Source organism: Rhinolophus sinicus, chromosome 16, assembly GCF_057876585.1.
Source record: "Rhinolophus sinicus isolate RSI-liver-muscle chromosome 16, RSI-T2T, whole genome shotgun sequence".
NCBI lineage: Eukaryota > Metazoa > Chordata > Mammalia > Chiroptera > Rhinolophidae > Rhinolophus > Rhinolophus sinicus.
In genome coordinates, this window is record NC_142516.1 from 16,183,737 (window position 1) to 16,202,988 (window position 19,252).

Consider the following 19,252-nt stretch of genomic DNA (forward strand, 5'->3'; position numbering starts at 1 on the left):
GCATTGCACTTGGCAAATGGGAAGCTCTTGATACATCGTAGCCACTATTCTTTGTTTGGAGTTAGAAAACGCTCAATCCTACACACAGCTCTGTCACCTCCACAGCTCTGTCATCTCGAACAAATGATTCCACCTCTCTGAGCCTCAGCTGTCTACCTTGGTGGGAGGTTCTGCAGTCCAGGTGAGATATTCTACACAGACATTACAGCCCATAGCCAAGTACATACGTAGAGTGTGCTCAAGTCATGGAATTACTCTAATGGAGAAGGTACGTGGGGCAGGTCTGCCCTGTCTGTGAGTTTCTGAGTGCCAGGTTGGGTGCTTATGGCTAGAGAACCTCCCATGATCTGTGTCCGGGGTCAAGAGTACAGGAAGGACCGGCAGGTGAGGGCTGAGGGGTGAGAGGAAGGAATCTGGACCCTCTTCTGCTCCGAGGCCGCCTGCTGTGGAAACTGGACACAAGACATTTTTCTGCTCAGGGAAAACACCTGTCTGGGACTTCAGCGGTGGTTGGCAAGGCTGGGAGCCTCAGTTACTGCCCACCCCGTCTTTGCTGCTGGGGAAAGCTGCTTTCACCTTTGCCAAGGGGAGGGGTCCCACAGCCAAGGTTCCCTGGCAGTCTGGGTTCACAGTGAAATGTCTCCAGCCAGAACTGGGAAGGTCATGCCCAGGTACTCTGAGGACAAGGTCCTACCCCCACCTGCTTTTCTCTTCTGAGACTCAGCCCCGTGCAGGAGAAAGAACTGGACTTGTGAGTCAGACAGAACTGGGTTCCACTTCGGGCCTCGGCATTTGCAACCCCCATGAGTACTCTGAGCCACAGTCCGTTCACCTGTGCAACGGGGTCATAGCAACCTGTCGGGGCTGAGATGAGGATTAAAGGAAGTCATGGAGAACAAGTATCTGACAAACAGCAGCTCACGCAGGCGTATTTTATAGCCCTGTCTCTACCTACCGCCTTTATAAACCAGTCTAACCCACGGAGCAGTTGGGTGTGTGCAAGAGAAAGGAGAAAAGTTTCAAGACATTGAAGTTTCTGTAGAAGTTAGACTGCAAAATTTAAATTGTAGGAAGAATGATTTGAATTTGAGATTCCTTTCTTCTCCAGAAGTCAGACTTCCAGGAATCTCGAATCTGAAGAAAGCCCCAAACACTTCTTAGCAGCTAATTACTACGGCCAAGCCATCTGCACCATAAAGAGGCCGTTCAGCTCTAATCCATACGTCACACATGGTTCTAACAGCTCTCTCCAGTCTGCCCCAACCACCATCCACCTTCACCAGGAAAACACGGCTCCATATGAATGTCACTTCCTCGGGGAACATGTAAGATCTGGCAGCTCTTCTGCATTGACCCTCCCATGAAGGGAATTACATACATAGTTGGATACCTCACTGCTGAATGTCTGCTTCCCTTAATAAGCCATGAGCTTTACCAGGGCAGGCACCACGCCTGCCGTGCACACACAGCCTGGGCCAGTGCTGGGTTTCCTAGGCATGCCCAATGAACATTCATCTCGTGCATGAAGGAAGCTTGGCCATCTGCATTCTGCAGCCTTGGCTGGCCGGAAGAACAATTTAAGGTGGAAGAAGACAATCCTTTTAACACAAAAAGCCACAATTTATAACGTGGGTAGAAAAGAGGGGAAAGAGGACTAGGAAGCATATTCAGAGCTAGCAAAGAACTGACTCTGGGTCCCTTAGAGAAGAGGAAACACTCATTTCAGGGCCCTGCAGCCTGAAATTGCTGCAACTGAGCCCAGTATAGAAACAAAGTCAAATGGCCATTTGGGTCTGTGTGTGCGCTCACGGGCGCGCATTCACGTGACTATGATAAATTCAAATCTGCACCGGAACCTCAATCTCATGACTTCATGTCCTTACCAAACACTCTCTAGAAATAGCAATCCGTTTCAGGAAGTTTCCCATTAAAAAATAAGTTTAGTTTTATTTTGTATGTTTTAGTATGTGAGTTGTACTCAGTGGTAGTACAATTCTTTTAATTTTTTTTTTTATTTATTTTTATTTTTTTTTTTTTACAATTCTTTTAATTTGAGCTGCTCTTTCACCAGATGTTGGTGTCAGATGAATCACGTGTCATAAGTTTGTACACAAACTTCTATTTAAGACACAAATTTCATTGTCTATTCACTTTCAAAAAGGGCTGACTCCAGTGGAGTGAAATAGACACTACTGTGCTCTGTACTCATTTGGAGACAGGTACCAAGAGCCTTACAAATGTTCACACCTTTCATCCTAGCTATTTCGATTCTAAGATTCAATTGTAAAGGAATGAGCAGAGTTACAAAAACATTTTTTGAGTAAAGATATTCACTAGAATTATTACTTATCATTGTGAGAAACTGAAATAGCCCAAAAGTTAAAAATAAAAGTCGCAGGTAAATCGTACATCACAACCATATGGTAAATAAATAATAATACAGAAAAATATGCAGCTGAGAAGCTTAATCTAAGATCAGGTAATTCTTACGTGCAAGCTGTCCTGGGCTTAGTAAACAAAACAGAACAAATCAAGAATCCAAATTGGAGATGCAGATATATACGTAGACACAAACACCCACATACTTTTACACAGAATAAAAACGACCAAAGGAAAGTAGCTGTTTATCTTTGGGTTGTAAGATGATCAGTGAATTATTTTGTTATCTTCTACTTTCTGGATTTTCCCAAAAGTGGAATACATATTGTTTCATAATTGGGAAAAATAATAAATTTGTTCATAGAAACAAGACAAACAAATGAGAAACAGAAACTCATAGACACAGACAATAGTTTAGTGGTTACCAGAGGTTAAAGGGGGCGGGGGGTGGGAGATGAGGGTAAATGGGGTCAAATATATGGTGATGGAAGGAGAACTGACTCTGGGTGATGAACACACAATGTGATTTATAGATGATGTAATACAGAATTGTACACCTGAAATCTATGTAATTTTACTAACAACTGTCACCCCAATAAAAAAAAAAGTTCATAGAAAATAAATTTTATTCTCCTGTAGTTCAACAGAAAGTGTATACTTTCAGTGTTTTAGCCAAAAACATACAAAATAAAAAAGAAAGGAGGGGGTAGCCATACTGAAAAGTGTTGCCTATACAGGACCAACTGATACAAGCGAACCCCATCACCCTTATTCATCGACCAAAAGATACAGTAACAGTCCTCCGATTTGAGGGTGTCCCGTGGGTCTGGCTCTATCCATGCTGCATTTTAGCGTCAGATCATCTTTCTTGAAAGAACTGATTCTCGTAAGGATGTTGCGATATAAAGGGACGTGGCTGGGAGGCCGGGCGCCTTGCTCTGTTTTTGTCACTCACGCTGCTACCTTGGACAAACCATTCCTCCTTTCTGGGCCTCTGGGTCCCCATCAATGAAATGAAAGGTTTAGACCAAAGAATCACAGAGGGCTCTTCCACTAAAACTGACTATGAGTCTTTGCCTTTCTGGTCTCAGGAACACAGTTCCCCTTCTTTACCATGAGAAAGTAGATCCAATGATATTTGAAATCTTTCAGCTCGGATTGTAGATGAGTATAAAAAGGGAAATAGCTGCCTATTCACTCATTCATCACAAGAATACTTCTCAACTCAGGTTGCCCAGGTTGACCACCTCTCTCCTAGTTCTTGGCGGGGGCCCAAACTCTGGTCCCAGCCCTGGACAGGAGGCAGGTGGACGTTGAGGTGAATTTCAGTGGATGTTTCGGGTTCACAATACGTATGCACACCTAAATCACTCCTGTTGCCTCCTAATACACAAAGGAAGAAAATCACCACCAAGACCACCCCCTCAATTCTACAGGGGTGAACAACAAAAGAGATGTTAAAATGCTCAAAGGCAATGACTGACCTTGTTGGGAATGCGCCATCTTCTCTCTTCCCCTCGACTGTAGCCCCACCGCTTAGAAATGCATGCTCTCTAGGACTTTAACACCAGCAAACGTTCTGCCCCTGACACTCGTCTCCTGGCCCCCTCCCCACGCCTCCCCCTGTCCCTCAAGTTTCAGCCTTGACTGTCGATCCCTCCGCCGCGCCTCCTCCCACCCCATGACCGAGCGCCACCGGACTCCGTCCTTCGCTTCTAAAAGTATGTGTTGCACTTTTATTTGTCTGCTTCTGTATTCGACTCTAAGCTGTGTTGCTAAGGGACCACATCTGCAAAAGTTATCCATGAACCTCCACACCTTGCTCAGGGACGAGCATGTGATATTAGCTCAACTACTGACTAAAATAATTAAAAATATAATACCGTACCGTACCATACCGTACAATACAATACACACAACACAATACAGCTTGGAGGCGAGCGCTGACACAACCAGGACAGTGAGTTGTCCAACATGGAGGGTGGATCTTGGCCCAGGAAACCAGAGAGGCCTGTAGGAGGGGCCTGCTGGGGAAGGGGGGACACTGCCTACCTTTTTGGTCTTCACCGTGGACGCGCAGCAGTCCCCACCGTCGTAGTTGCAGAAGGCTCTGTTGTTGATGGCGTCACAGTAATTGTCTCCCATGAAGGGCTAGATGGGGGACAGAGGCAGGAAGGAAAGGTGCCCTGTTAGCATCCCACAGTGAGTGGGGGATGGCCTCTGTCATCATTTAGCTGTCTCTCAGCTAATGATTTAGCTTCTGGCTTCAAATCCCAGCACCCCCTTGAACAAATTCCCACTTCTAGCATTTCTCAAGTCATCTCTAGCCAAGCGTTTCCCAACTAAAGTATGGTCACCCTGGGAGAGACACTCCTGGATGCTGGGGAGTGCAAAACCAGGGGGCAGACCACTTACGTCTTCTTAAAGTTGGGGGCTCATTTAACTTGAAGAAATGGTAAGAAAATTTGAGCCCCTTTCCCCCATTCTTCCTGATAGCAAGTAATTAAAAACATAATTCATAATAAAATATATGCAAATATATTAGCCACCTGAGTGTAAACTGCCCAAGAATTGTAAAGATCAAACGTTGAAGAATTCAGGCATTTGTCTGTGTATGATTATGGGCTCTCTCTCCTGTCACACAGGAGTACAGATATACTTGATCTCACATGCTTTACATCTTTGTTTTCTTCCTTTATTCTCTGAACAACATGTGAGGGCAGGCATTGCTCTTCTCACTTTATAGATGAAAAGTTTGTGGCTCAGAGAAAGAAAGGGACCCAGCCAGGATCACACCGAGCAGAGGCAGAGGAGTGATATAAATCTATAAATCTAACTTGGTTCCATATTGTTTTCTTTACCATTCTAGGCTCTCTCTAGCACATATTGGTTTCTTTCTTTTTTCCTGTGTCCCTCCGACTCTGTGATGCTCCAAAGATGATGGGGTTAAGTCATTACTTATTGGAACCCAGAGCCATCTTAGGGGACAGTCAGGAGTCCCTGCAACGCCCTAGCACTTGTATCTTCCCACCGGAGCACTCAGCACACTGTCTTCTATGGTCTGTTGCTGTTCCTGTAGCTGGTGCAAGACTGAGAGCTGCTCAAAGGTTAGGACCACCTCCAGTTCACGTGGTCTCCCAAGCACGTAGTTTGACAGTAGGCACAACTTTGGCTCTTAGAGATGTTGTTGAAATGGAATGCAACTGTACGGGCGTAGTGAAAAGGCAGTTGTCAGGGCTTTAGACAATCTGTTCTAGTCTTCCAAATCGCAGCCAGCTGGGTGGTTACTTGGTGGTGTTGACTAGGCAGCTTATGTTCTCTGAGTCTCAGGACTCCCAGTAATGAAAAAAAGAGGCAGGGTTAGTCCACTGATTTCTCAAAGCAGTGGACATACCCTTTCTCTCGTCAAAGGCAATATTGTGTAATGCTTTAATACATAGAAAGCAGATAAAAGTGAAAGCCCTCTGATTAAAGTTCGGGTTGGGGTCTTTAATGCTCAGTGACTCATTGATGGGAAAGAAGACGTCATCACTTTGCTGAGATCACTGAATCTGGACACAATCCCTGAGACCCAGTGGTCTCTCTTTCCCATCCTGACTTCTCCATCCCAGTCCCAACCTCACAAGGAGTCCCCGTCCATCCTATATGGCATCCCGGCCTTCTGCATCTGTGTTCCAAGTTCATGCAGTCTTTGTTACCCCCACTCATGATGGCAGATTCGATTTCATCACTGCCCTATAGTGTCTAAAAAAATATCGTAGCAAGATAGCCAAGAATAGGCTCAGGTGTGTGTGTGTGTGTGTGTGTGTGTGTGTACATGTACACGGCTGTGAGCACAATTGTGACTGCCGTAACAGACACATGACTACAGTTATATTAGAGCAGAGAAGCACAGATAACAAATAAAGGATAAGCTCTTTGCTTTTCTCTGTGCCTTAGGAGATCTGCTTGTGGACTCTGTTCTTTATGGTTTTTCTCATATATGTAAGCAGACTAACGAAGGAAACCAAATGTCCCTTCCTTAGAATGAAAGGAACTGGCCTGCTAAAGGAGTAGCTCAGGAAGAAGAGGAAGAAAATAAATAAGTGAACTTTTTAAAAATTTGTCCCATGAAAAAATCTTGTCTCATCGTTAGCTACTTTCCTCTATGTGCCATTTCGTGCAGCCACATCCATCCATCCATTCATCGATCTATCCATGCATCTACCTATCTATCTGTCCATCCGTCTTCTAGTCAACCCTATTTATTGAATGCCCACTACACGTGTGCTAAAGAAAAGGGCATAATAGTGAGTCAATATAGATAGAGCTCCTGTTCCTGTAGACCTTACAGTTCAGTGAGGAGAGAGACTTTAATCAAATAATCACACATCTAATTGGCCAATTTCACCTCTAACAAGAGCTATGGAAGAAAGGTGCATGAGGCGGTTTGAGTAAAGAGTAGAAGGATTGAACTTAATCAGGGAGCTTTGTGAAGGTGTCCCCAAGGAAAGGACGTTTCATCTGAGATCATAAGATGAGTGGGAATTAATTACATAGGGGTGGAGAAGGAAGAATGTCTAGAGAAAGGGAATAGCATGTGAAAAGACCTGTTACTTAGAGCTTTCTCCCTGTCTTCGGTATTTCTCATGCTGCTACTTTTACTAATAATGTGTTCAGGTAAGCAATTCATCCTTCAAGACCTAGCTCAAACGCTGCCCCTCTAACATGCCTTCCCTAAAACCCCCAAGATGTTCAGTGCTTCTACAACTTCCTGACTTGTTTTGTTACAGCATATTTTGGTTATAGCATACATAGCATGTCTACATAGCATATAGACAGAGTTGTCTATTTCCTGTACTGTACTATGAGTTCCTTATGGACAGGAACATGCGTCATCCATATTTTATAGTCTAGATTTCCTAGCAAAACGTCTGGCCATTTGAGCAAAACTTTATCAAATAGATATTCCTTCAGTGTTTATTTAGGAAACCGGTGGATGCACAAACGGATTCATGGATGGATGGGGGGCAAGAAGATACCACAGATGACTCAGAGAGAGCATAGTTACTGTTTCCACTGGACTAAGATCATGTCATTGTCAGAACCTAGAATAGTGTCGGGCACAGAAGAGGCACTCAGTGAAGCTTTGATGTCTGAGTGAGTGAATGACCACTCTGGATATAGCTTGGGGTAGACGGCTGGTGGCGCAGGGCTCCCAAAACCCTTTCTCAGTCTCGGCTACCTCTACACATTCCAGGTGAATGGCTCCTCTGTGGGCCCAGCATTTGTATAATCTTCTAAACATACTTTGCAGCCCCAGACAAGAGACAAGTTATTAGCTCTAAGCTAGGAGGACAAGGAGGCACCTGCAAGAGCAAAGGTGATAAGCATCGCTGGCAGGGCCCAGAGCCTGACAGGTGAGGGTCTCTTAGGCCCCAGTGCTGAGTCAAAGCAGGGATCGAATTCCGCTGTCACACTGGTTGCCCAGACCGCCGACTCAGCAGAATGAGTGCCCAAGTAACCCAAGCTTTCTTTTCTTGAAATGCTGGACTGATCCAGAGAGATGGGAGGAAGCAACGGCTACATGGCCCTGGCCTTGGTTTTGTCATTCCTGGCTGACTCCTGGGAGAATGGGGGTTCTTCATGACTCCAGTGTCAAGTGCCCCGAGAAGATGCTGCAGAAGGTCCCTAACCAATACACAGGAAGACATATGTGACCCAAGGACTGTCTGTGACACTTATAGGTCAGGGGATAGTTCATGGGCATGAGGTGGCCTAGTGGAGAAGAAAAAGCACCTGCCTGGAAGTCAGCAGACCTGGGTTCAGGCTTTGGTTTTGTGTCTATTATGCTGTGCAACCTTGGGCCAGCGCATCCCCTCTCTGGCCCTCAACTTCCAGTCTACACAATAAATGAATAGGGTTAGATCACACTCAGAAGCTTTCCAGCTTTGACAGTCCGTCAAATTTTAGACCAACCATTGTCTCGGTCCCAGTTTTCCCATCTTTAAAATAAAAGGTCAGGTTTAGAGCATCTAGAAGAACATTTCTGGTTCCAACATTCTAAGAATTTCATCAAATACAACATTTTCTACAGCACAATCTATTCCATTTCATCTGCATTTTCCTGAGTGGGTTCTGGGGGGACTGCAGAGATTTGGACATGCACCTGGATGAAATTTGGGGCCTCCTTCTCACTGCCAGCTGAGAACCACAGGAGCAAAGGGGTGCACAGAAACGTCTTTTAGTTGCATAAGCAGCGCCCCCTTGAGACCACAGATGACATCCCAAGTACCCTGCCCTTGTCCCTCCCCAAGCTTGTCACTGATCCACAGAAACAGATCTCCTTAATGCCAAGTTCCAGGACATGGCTAAACCGTGAAGTCAGAGAACTGAAGGGTCAGAAGGCATAATCACTCTCAGCGCAATGTTTGGTTCTAAGGTGTCCATATTACTGCTTGGGTTGAAGAGAGAGTGAATGACAAACGTGGCAGAAGGAAGTGATACGTAAGACGTGTATCAGTAAAGGGGGGATGGAAAAAAAACGGGTTTGTGTTGTTCATTAAAGGTTAAATGTGATAATCTTGGTAAAATGCCTGGCATATTATAGACGCTAAATCAATATGGCTCCCTCCCCCCCTCCCTTCTAGGCGCAATATGCTGAACATAGGCTTAGGAGGCAGAAAAACCTGGCTTGGCGTCCTCTGTTACCCAATGAACATATTTTGGAGTATGTTTGTTGATATCTCTATGTTTCAATCCACCATCTGTACAATGGGATTGTTGATACATGTCCAAAAACTCAGATAAAGGTGTATTTACAGCACTTAGTAGGCACAGTAAATGGTAGCCATGATTAATATGACGATAACAATAAAAATAATAACTGTAGAATCCTTTCTGGGAACTCACCTCACAGCCTTTCACACAGTGAATCAGAGCAGGGTGAGGATACCACTTGAGACCAGCCGTGCACACAACTCTCTGTGGAGAGAAAGAGAGAGAGGTCAGACGGGTTTAGGGCAGGGAGGGAGGCATCTCTCCATTGGCATCACATTCAACCACCCTACCTCTTCTTGGATCTTCCAAGTCCTGACCTCACCTTGGCATTTACATGGGTAATTTGCCCAGATACTGGCAATAACAGGAGCCATAAGATTACAATACCATTTGTGTTTGCTGTAGATGTCAGGATTCTCTATTTCCTCAGGCGAAATAAGGGCTAAAGAGAAGCAGAATTAGGGGATGAAGACAGTCAGAAAGGCCCTTCAGAAAATGTGTGGTGATATTTGGCCCATGGATGGAGTTGGGGATAAAGTGGGAGGAAGAAGGAAGGACAGAGTGTGTGTGTTTGTGTGTGTATGTGTGTGCATGTACATGTGTGCATGTGTGTATGTGTGTGTGTATCTGTGTATGTGTCAGTGCAGCAGGGAGATGGGAAAATGGTGTGGAGCAGGGAAAACACTGAGGGCCACTTTCACAGGATCACTGTGGGAACATATTAAAAAGGCACATTCTTTGGTGTTGGCTTGGATTTAATGAATCCAAATCTTTGAGATCAGGGCCTCTACATTTTAAGAACAAGCCTCCCAAATGATTCGGATACACACTGCAGTTTGAGAGCAGTGGGCTGGAGGATGAATGAACTAACCTTTGGTGTGGAAGCCTTGGGCACACAGAGGACCCTTCCTGCCTGCACCTGCCACCCTGCCCTATGGGCCTGCGCACAATTCCTTGAGGGTGCCCACACTTTCCTACCTTATCCCTGTGACTTTGTTCCTACTACTGCTCTCCTTCACTGAAATGTTCTTCCCCACCTTGTCACCTGGAGAAACTTTAGTTATCTTCTAAATTTCTGCTCAAGACTTACTTTCTCTGCGGTGCCAGGCAGAGCTTATAGGTCTGCATATATGTGTTTATTTAAAGCCTCCTTTAATAATAATCATTACTGTTATGATAATGACAACTAAAATGTATTTAGTGCATTTGTGGTGCTAATTAGTTTATGTATTATCTTATTTATTTTTCACCACAGTGCAGTGAGGTGGGCATTAATCTCTGGTCGCGAGGACAATAAATTCCCCAAGCTCCATAGCTGTTAAGTGGCGAAACCAGGATTGGAAACCAAGCAGTGGTTTTGGAAATGATTGAAGGCAGCTAATAACATCCAACGTGATAATTTTTAAAGTAGGTGAAAAAAGAAAGATAAAATAGCATCAGGAATGGGACTAACATAACCATCCTAGCAAAGCTCATGATGCTTTCTTTGCTTTTCATGTCAGATTACAATAATTTCTTTAAAAATTCTAAAAAATAAAATAAAAATGAGCTGGAGGTAAAAGCTTAGATTTGCGATGATAAGTAACTGTGTCAGGGACCATCACGGAAGTCTGTATGATCAGGGCTTACTCTCCTGGCTGAGTGCCAGTTGATTTATTTTAATCAAGAAATGAACAGTCACATGGGCCAGAATGTGGAAAATGCATGTGACCAGCCCATTCTGTCCCTGAGGGCCGACCTATATGGGAACCAAACTGTAACTAGGTGTCTTGGTGAGCCTAGCACAAAAGGAATCCCCTGACTTCAAGATCTGGCTAAGATTCGGTTGGGTGACTTTCTTCTCTGCCCCATGGCATCTCTGGTTCAGTCTTGGATCTTCCGTGCCTAGAATGGTGCCAGGCACATGGAGGATGCCCACTAAATATTTACATTTACATGAATGAATGGATCCCTCTCAAAATAGACAGGATTTTATCAATGGACAATATTTTCTTGTCTTCCTTTCTTTTGGAGCGTCAAACATTCATAATGCCTAGCCAGTGTCTAGTGGAGAGGGCCAGTTTAGTGCAGCCCGAATTACATTAAAAATCTTGGACAAACAACCTCCCTTGAAGATCTGCCAACCCATCTTATAATGCGAAATCCACTATCTAGCTCTCCTACTGCCTCTATTGACTTCTCCAATACACATAATGCAGTGTAATATATGGGAAAGACTCTGGGTACTGAGGCACAGCAGGTGTCGTTGCAATTCTGATTTGAAATTGCTTTGTAAATTTGCACAAAGCAAATTTACTTTGAGGCTTGGTTCTCCCATCTGTGAAATGGGGACTGAAAATGTCACAGGTTTGTTATGATAATGCATTGAGATGCATGTTGTGGAAATGGTTAACCAGGAACTATTCCTTAAGGTTCTTGAGGGCAAGGCCTGGGTTTTAGACATCTCTGTCTTCCTCCAGGACCAGGCATGGAGCACAGCCAACACACGCATGTTGACCAAATGAAGGAACGTGAGTACTTCCAGGGTTCCTCCCAGCTCAGCTACTTTCTTGTCCCCTGTTTCCCAGCTGTGGGGCCAGAAGTGGAGAGAATCACCTGCTTTCATTTTCTGGGAAACTTTAACCAGACGTTCATCTCTGGGTCTGAGCGTCTGTTCCCAGCCAAAATTCAGGGATATTGGAGGGGCACTTGGTAACAGCTCAAATAGTAGAAAACAGCAGGGTTAGGCTCCACTAGGGATTTGATGCCCATCCCTCCCCCTGTTTATTTGAGAGCTAATTTAATCCGTCTGTAGGAGTGTCTTGGTGTGGTTGTAAATGTTTCTGTCAGTTGAGGTTTACCTGACGTGAGTTCAGAAAAGGGACTTTTATACTATCGGCATGAGTCTATTTATCTTTCCAAGGTGTTTGGATTTTCCACTATTCCTCAGGGCTGCACGCCCCACCTGTCTCACTACAGGGCCCCTCTGTATGTGAGGAGAAGTGAGAAAGGGGACAAGCAGCAGGTCTGAAGGAAAGGTTAGGCTGTTTATACCAAAAGTTGGGCGATCCCAGATGGGGCCCCTCAAATGTCAGGCTTGTTCCTCTCGATGCCAGGGAGACCTCTAGCCCAGTCACAGCCCTTTCAGACCAGATTTTGTAAGACAGCTTTCATTTCCTGCCTTGGTGCAGAGGAAGAACATACTGTCTTTTCTTCTTGACTACAATGACCGTCAGCATCAACACCACCATCATTAGTGTCAACACCACCAGCTCTATTACCATCACCTCCACCAGCACCACCAGCACCACCGCCATCAGCAATCACACCAGCACTACCACCAACACCCCCACCACCACCATCAACAACACCGCCAGCTTTATTATCATCACGTTCCCCCAGCACCACCAGCACCACCGCCATCACCTACAACACCAGCACCACCACCAACACCGCCACCACCACCATCAATAACACCACCAGCTCTATTATCATCACGTCCCCCAGCACCACCAGCACCACCGCCATCACCTATAGCACCAGCACTCCCACCACCACCACCACCATCATCATCTTCATCATCACAAACCCCACCATCATTATCCATATCCATCTCAATACAAAACCCTCTATTAAGCAAATATTATGGTCCAAGCCCTGCTGGGAACTTTCATCTATTTAATTCTTGCCATAACTATGAGATAAATACTATTTTTGACTCTGGTTTACACAAGAGAAAACTGAAGCACAGAGCAGTTAAACAGCCTGCCCCAAATCACACACATAGGCCATGACAGTCAGGAATTAAACTGATGTCTGTCTGATTTCTAGGTCTATACTTTGAACGCTACGCTCTCCTTCAAATTCTCCTAGTCCCTGGAGCTGTAAGTATAAAATAGCTTACTCTTTTGACCGATGGAAAGGCCAAGGTTCAGAAAGGTTTTGAGACAAATATAGGAGGGGGAAGAGTGTCTAAAAGATAAATCCCAGAAAAGATGGGCCCCAGCCAGAGCCAGATATGTGAGAAAGCATCTGAAGAGAAGCCCCTCATCCTGAGGTTCAGCCTGACACCCCTCCTAATATTTTCTAAGGTGAAAGTCTTTTCTCCTTGATTTTTTTCCCTTGATTTACAGGACCCTCTGTGAGTGAATTATATCATTTAACTTATTTTTGCCTTTTGTTATCAGGTACTGAGGTTTTGGCTTTCTCTTGGGTACGCTTTTTGAAAGCCTAGGCATTTTCCACCTTACATCCCTTGTGTTTGAAGAATACCTGCCATTTCAATGGAGGTACACAATCAATGTTTTTGAATGGGTGAATGAACAAATGAGCAGAGGCATGAATGTATGAGTGTGTCCACGAGTGAAGGAGAAATTGCTGGACTTTGGACACATCTCTCCATCTATGGGTTTCCCCACCAGGGCACACAATATCTCCTTCTATACATCGACTATTCACTCTGAACCATTAGACTCTTGGTAGCATTTTCCCTTTGTCTGTAAGTGTTGCCTATGTTTATGGTCTACACTGTAAGGTGGTTGCTTTGCAGGATGGATGCCGGAAAATTAGCCCTGAGTTCAAATTGTGTTTCAATCACACTTGTTATGAGAATTGGGCAGTGACAACCTTTCAGGACTTCAGAGTCTTCATCTAAAATGGTGATATTTAACTCATTGAAGTGCACTCAAGTCAAAATGAGGTGGCATATATGGAATTACCTAAGAAACAGTGCCTACATATATATTATAGATACTCAATAAATGGTGATTTCCCTTTTTCCCCCATAATTCTCTCCCTACATCCCTCTCTCCTTCCCTCACTTCTTCTTTTTCACTCTTTCCTCCTTCCATCCTTTTTCTAGAAGCCATTATAAAATCCAAGGTCCCACTTACCTAGAGGAATTATAAGCCTCTGAGGTTGTGAGCTGCGTTTTCTATTGGGAAACTCCCCCAGCTCCCCGGAACAAGTGGAAGTGCAGGGCAGATTGGAAGTACTCCTGAGGGACTGGAGGAACAGACTGCACCCTGAATTCTAGGTGCCCACGGCCAGAAGAGTCTGTCTCATTCAAGGGTTGCAAGCCAACAGCTTCCAGGCTACACAACCCACAGAAATGTTTGGTTTGGCACACCAAGACCTTAACAGAAGTCAAAATTATTTGCCAATATATATAAAAAAAAAGATTTCATATTTCAAAGACTCCATATTTTTGTACTCAAGAGAAAATGGAAAACCTGGCCACCCTTGCCACCTTGCCACACTCGGCTAGAGCCGTCCCCTGTGGAAGCAGCACACGCTCTCCCCAGTTTACCACATTCCACACCCTTCCCTGCCATCTCTCCAGCATTGAGCCTGAGGGGCATTTCAACATATCCTTAAATTTGTATTGTTTAATTTATTAGATTGGAAGACGAGTCCTCTGTATCCTTATCACCTTCAAAAGTGCATGGGTGTGCGTGGGGTGGGTGGGGAGCCTCAAAGGGGGAGTACTTTACAAAAAATAAAAGGAAAAAAGTGTTTTTTTCTTAATGAAAGGAAATCTAAAATGGTTTAGTACACCCCAAACTAATGTAATCTTGTATGTCAATTATACATCAATTAAAAAATAAATAAGCAAAACCAACAAAGGGGCACTGCCTGGCATGGGGAGGGGAGGACTCTCTGGGGAGCTGTAAATATTCCCATCCCAACTGGATACTGGTTTCATGAGTGGACACAACATAAACATTTATCAAGTCTTATGCTTAAGATTAGCATGTTATGTTTAAATAAAAACTAAGGAACCCCAACTGTATTTGCCAAGTCTTATTTGTTAAGTTGGGTAGCGTGTACATGTGTGTTTGTTATATTTTTTTTAAGTTTTTCCAAAATATTTATAGTAAATACTATAGTAAGTACAAGTAATACACCTAGGTATTTAATGTTAACAAATGATGTGTGTGGCCTGCTTCACCCATTCAGCCCAACTGCCTGGTTCCTGTAGGCATTTAAGTCTATGACTCTTGCTCTAGGCCTATCTCTCGTTTCACAGATGGGGAAATTACAGACTTGAAAAGGGATGAGATTTGTCCACGGACATACAGCAAGAAGGTGCCTGGGCTTGAACTAGAACCTTGGTCACTACACTCAGCATCCATAAATATTCAGTGAGCATCTACTGTGTGCTAGGCTGGGAGGGGTGTACCACAGTAAAAAAGATGACCACAGGCCTGCCTTCACAGAGGTCACTGTTCTGGTTCACTAGTCATAACACACAACCTCAGCGGTGATATTCCACTCATCTCAGTAGGCATCATTCTCTCCACACGTGCCAATAGATGCCAAGTGCCTAAAACAGAGCCCATCATGGATGAGAGTGCCAGTGGTGGGCTGCAGCCGGCTGGCATGGGCTGCAGAAGCAACAGTGCTTCTCTCTCCCCAACTTTGTGTGCAGTGATGCAACTTGGAAAACTCGACATCTGCCAAGGTGGCAATAGTTACACCACAGTAACTGGCAAATGCTACAAATCAGAGTTTGTTTTTTGTGGAGAACCAGTTGTTAACCATGTACCAGCACATTCCTGGGAAGCAATCAGTAAATGTTTTGCCTTTATTATTATTCCTGTACATTCAAGAGAGGCTGGAGAAAACTGCAACATTAGACTGTCCTGGGTTCCCCTTCAATTCCTCTTAGTCAAGTGGCTTCTGTCTCTGAGATGGAATCTCTGAGATTCCATTTCCTACACCGGAAAAACAAAGAGACCAATAGCCACTTCATAGGGGTGTGTGTGTGTGTGTGTGTGTGTGTGTGTACGCGTGTGTGTGTGTGTGCATGCATGTGTGGTGGGGGTGGAGGTGTAAATAAAGGATGGAAAATGCCTGATCCAATGTCCGATTCACAGTAGGCCTCCATTAACTCTCAGTTCTCGCCTCTCACTTTCTTACCCTGGGGACAAAGGTGACAGGAGTTGGAGCAGAGCTTTGCTCATACCGTCTCCCTCGCACTGGCACTCGGAGGCAGACCCTCAGAAAGCGGAACTACCCAGGGCCTGCGTGGGCCTGGCGATGTCTGCACCACCAGCTCCATTTCTACAGCTCTCACCACACAAGGGGCAAGGGTGCAGCAGAGGCCAGCTTTCCTGCCGTATTCCTGGAAATCATCAATCTCTGCCCTTCGCCCTCCTCCCTTTTTCTACCACATTTTTTTCCTCCTGGATAATGAGGCCTCCGGAGACCAGTGGAGGTCTGAACCTCGTTATGGCTCTCTCGGTAGGCCGGCATCAATAAAGGACAGCAGACCAGGGAACTGGGTGGGGGCTGGGGCAGGCAGGCAGCGGGTGGGCAACCGGGGAGGGGGGCTTGCAGGCTTTCAAATCCCTGGATTTATTTCACAGTGAATTATAACTGAACTCTTTAGTGCCCGGGGCTCACAGAGGAAAGGGTGGGAATTCACCCAGGGTGGGGGTGGGGGCGGCAGAGAAAAAGGCCCGAGTGGGAGGTGGGCTGGGGGTACATGGCTGGATCAGGCAAAGAAGCCCTGCAGGACTGGATGTGAAGGTGGTGTCCTGGGTCTGTCCTGTGTGGGGGTGTGTTCCCCTGCCTTCGGGTATGTGAGAGTCAGGGTAGGGTAGAGCGGAGGGGGGGGCCACAGCGAGTAAGGAGTCACAGATCAAGATCCTGACTGTTTCCTGCATGCCCCTAGCCTTGTCCCCTCCCTCTCTGCTCCTCAGTTTCTCTAGCTGTCAAATGAGGGGCTTCAAGCTGGTGATCTCCAAACTCCTTGGGATTCTGACACGTGGGTTCTGTAGATGCCCCGGGTGAGTACAGCACACGAGCATTCACTGAGGTGTGTGGTGAGAGTCTATGTGGGACTCTGGGTTACAAATGGGGAAAGGCAGACTGAGGGGAGCAAACGGATGAAGGAGCATGAGCTTAGGGAAACAGGACTGTCTCCTGGATTCGGGGGAAAGTCAGAGGCAGAGAGAGAGGGAGACAGAGAGTGGGCTTGGAGGGGAAAGGGGGCAAAGGGAGGCAGAGCAAGGTGACAGAGGTGTTGGGGGAGGGAAGGGAGAAAGAGGGAAAACAGAGGCAGGAAAAGGAAATCAAGTTGGAGATGGGGCAGAGAGCAGTAGACGAGAAAGAGGAAGGAGAAATGAGGGGAGGGGAACGGTGGGGCGCATGGGGGAGCAGAGGGGAGCTGGCCAGGTCCAGCGCCAGGTCCATAGGCCCAGAGTGCTGAGTAAGCCCTCACAATTGTGCCCTCAGCTCATTTGAGAAACAGGACACCCAGTATCGGGTTCTGCCCAGCTATCCGGGCGTGATCTGCAGCAGGCAGGCAGACTGGAGTCCTCCCAGCACCCCAGGTGGAAAGGTGGGTGGGCAGACACCGCTGAGCCTCACCCTGCACCCCACGCCTCCTTCTCCCACTTTCTCCAGGGTGGGGAGCCAGTGCCCAGAACTGGTACATGAGGCCTGAGATGCACGCTGCCCTGGAGGACAAGAGTGTGGTCCCACGTCCGTTCTGGGGACCCCTGACTGATCAGGAGACACAAAGGAAAGTAGGAGTGGCCAGCCCCAAACTGAATGTGGCAACGACACTGGCTTCCAGGAGGCGACGCCTCCATCGTCTTCCAGCCTGGGCAAGTCCAGCATGGCGCTGAGGGAAGAGTGTGACACTTGGGCTCAGGCTCGGGTTTGAGCTCTCGCTCTGGGCCCACCACTCCCTGCTGAGATCTCACTGTCCACAAGTCGAGAATGCAGACAGTGCCTCCCACCCCGCTCCATAAACCATTCTGAGGTTCAAATGCAGTCTTGTGTGCTAAGTGCTAGGCCCAGGCACATAGTAGGTGCTTCATAAACAACAAGCATGAACAGTTCCCCGTGTCATGGATTAATCGCTTTCCACCAAATCAGTAAAGCATGGAGAAAGAGACCAGAAATCCAGGCTATGGAACGTGGAAGGTCTTCCAAGAACGTATACTAGGGAAGCCCCATAGCATCAGCCTTATGACAGGCTTTCTGGTCAGACAGACACAAGTATGCAGCCTGATTCTGTGCTTTCTACTTATGTGTTCTCGGTGTCTCCGTTTCTACGGACGTTATTCGCCTTATTCCTAGGCTGTCATCAGGATTCGGTGGGACAGTAAATAAAATGTCCTTCGAACGGGGCCTGACAAGAAGAAAAGGACTAAATGCTTAAGGACTAGAGAAATGATGGAACAAGTCCACACCCCACAGGGAGGTGTGACAATTTGATGATGATTTAACACATGTAAAGGGACTACTGCAGGACCAGGGCACAGTAAGTGTTCCCCAAGTTCATTTCTCTCCCCTTAGCCGTGTGGGCAGCCGCTGTCACTCACCTCCACCCGTGTGGGGTTCAGCCAGTGGGGGATGTCACGGACGGTCACGTTCACTGGCAGGATGATGGATTCGCTGTTGTGGTCCAGGCACGAAGTGGCACATTCCGACCCTGAGAGGAAGCAGAGTATGAGGGAGCAGCTCAGCCCCCCATCTCCTGATGCCCAGGAACTGCTCTCACACAGTGTGGGCCCTGCCACTTCCTGGTCCGCAGGGAACTGGGCTGTCCCACCCTTGATGGCAGTGAGAAGGAATGAAGTGTCCAACATGGCTACCTCTGGTTTTTCTGACTCTGTTCTCTTGTCCCCAGGCTGGCACCCATGGCCATACTCATATGCCCCGAGCCCAGTTTGGTCTTGTTCCTCCTCTGCCTGAAACCTTTCCAAGGTTCCCAACATCCAGGACAAAATCCAATCCCCTTTGCCTGCATACATGGCGTCCCATGGTCTGGTCAATCTCATCTCGCACTAACAACCTTCACGCTTTGGTTAGTCTAACCAGCCCGTGCTTGGTTTTCCATCCGGGTCCCATACTTCCTCGCCTCTGTACTTCTGCTCCTGTTCGCTCCTCTTTCTAACATCCCGCCATCTGCCTTCTCAATAGTCAAATCCTAACGGTTCTTCAAAACCCAGCTCAAATCCCCCAAGAAATCTACCCTGATTTCTGCAGCTGTGTGAGGGCAGCATGTGAGCACTGAGTCTCACTCCAGTGTTGGCCCTATGCCCTCGTGCCTCCTTTCCATGGTTATGGTGACACCATGGGAGGGCAGGGAGTAGGTAGGTTCATCTCTCAGCCTACC

The 19,252-nt window shown here is 46.4% G+C and overlaps 1 protein-coding gene across 1 annotated transcript in view; it reads right to left on the reverse strand.

Moving 5' to 3' along the window:
- Positions 1-19,252, reverse strand: part of PAPPA (pappalysin 1) — a 235,406-nt gene that overhangs the window by 14,497 nt on the left and 201,657 nt on the right. Inside the window, exons 19-21 of the mRNA XM_019731188.3 lie at positions 18,456-18,565; positions 9,271-9,342; positions 4,432-4,530 (exon numbers count right to left, since the gene is read on the reverse strand). Coding sequence (XP_019586747.3) covers positions 4,432-4,530; positions 9,271-9,342; positions 18,456-18,565 — 281 coding nt within the window. The remainder of the gene's footprint in view (positions 1-4,431; positions 4,531-9,270; positions 9,343-18,455; positions 18,566-19,252) is intronic.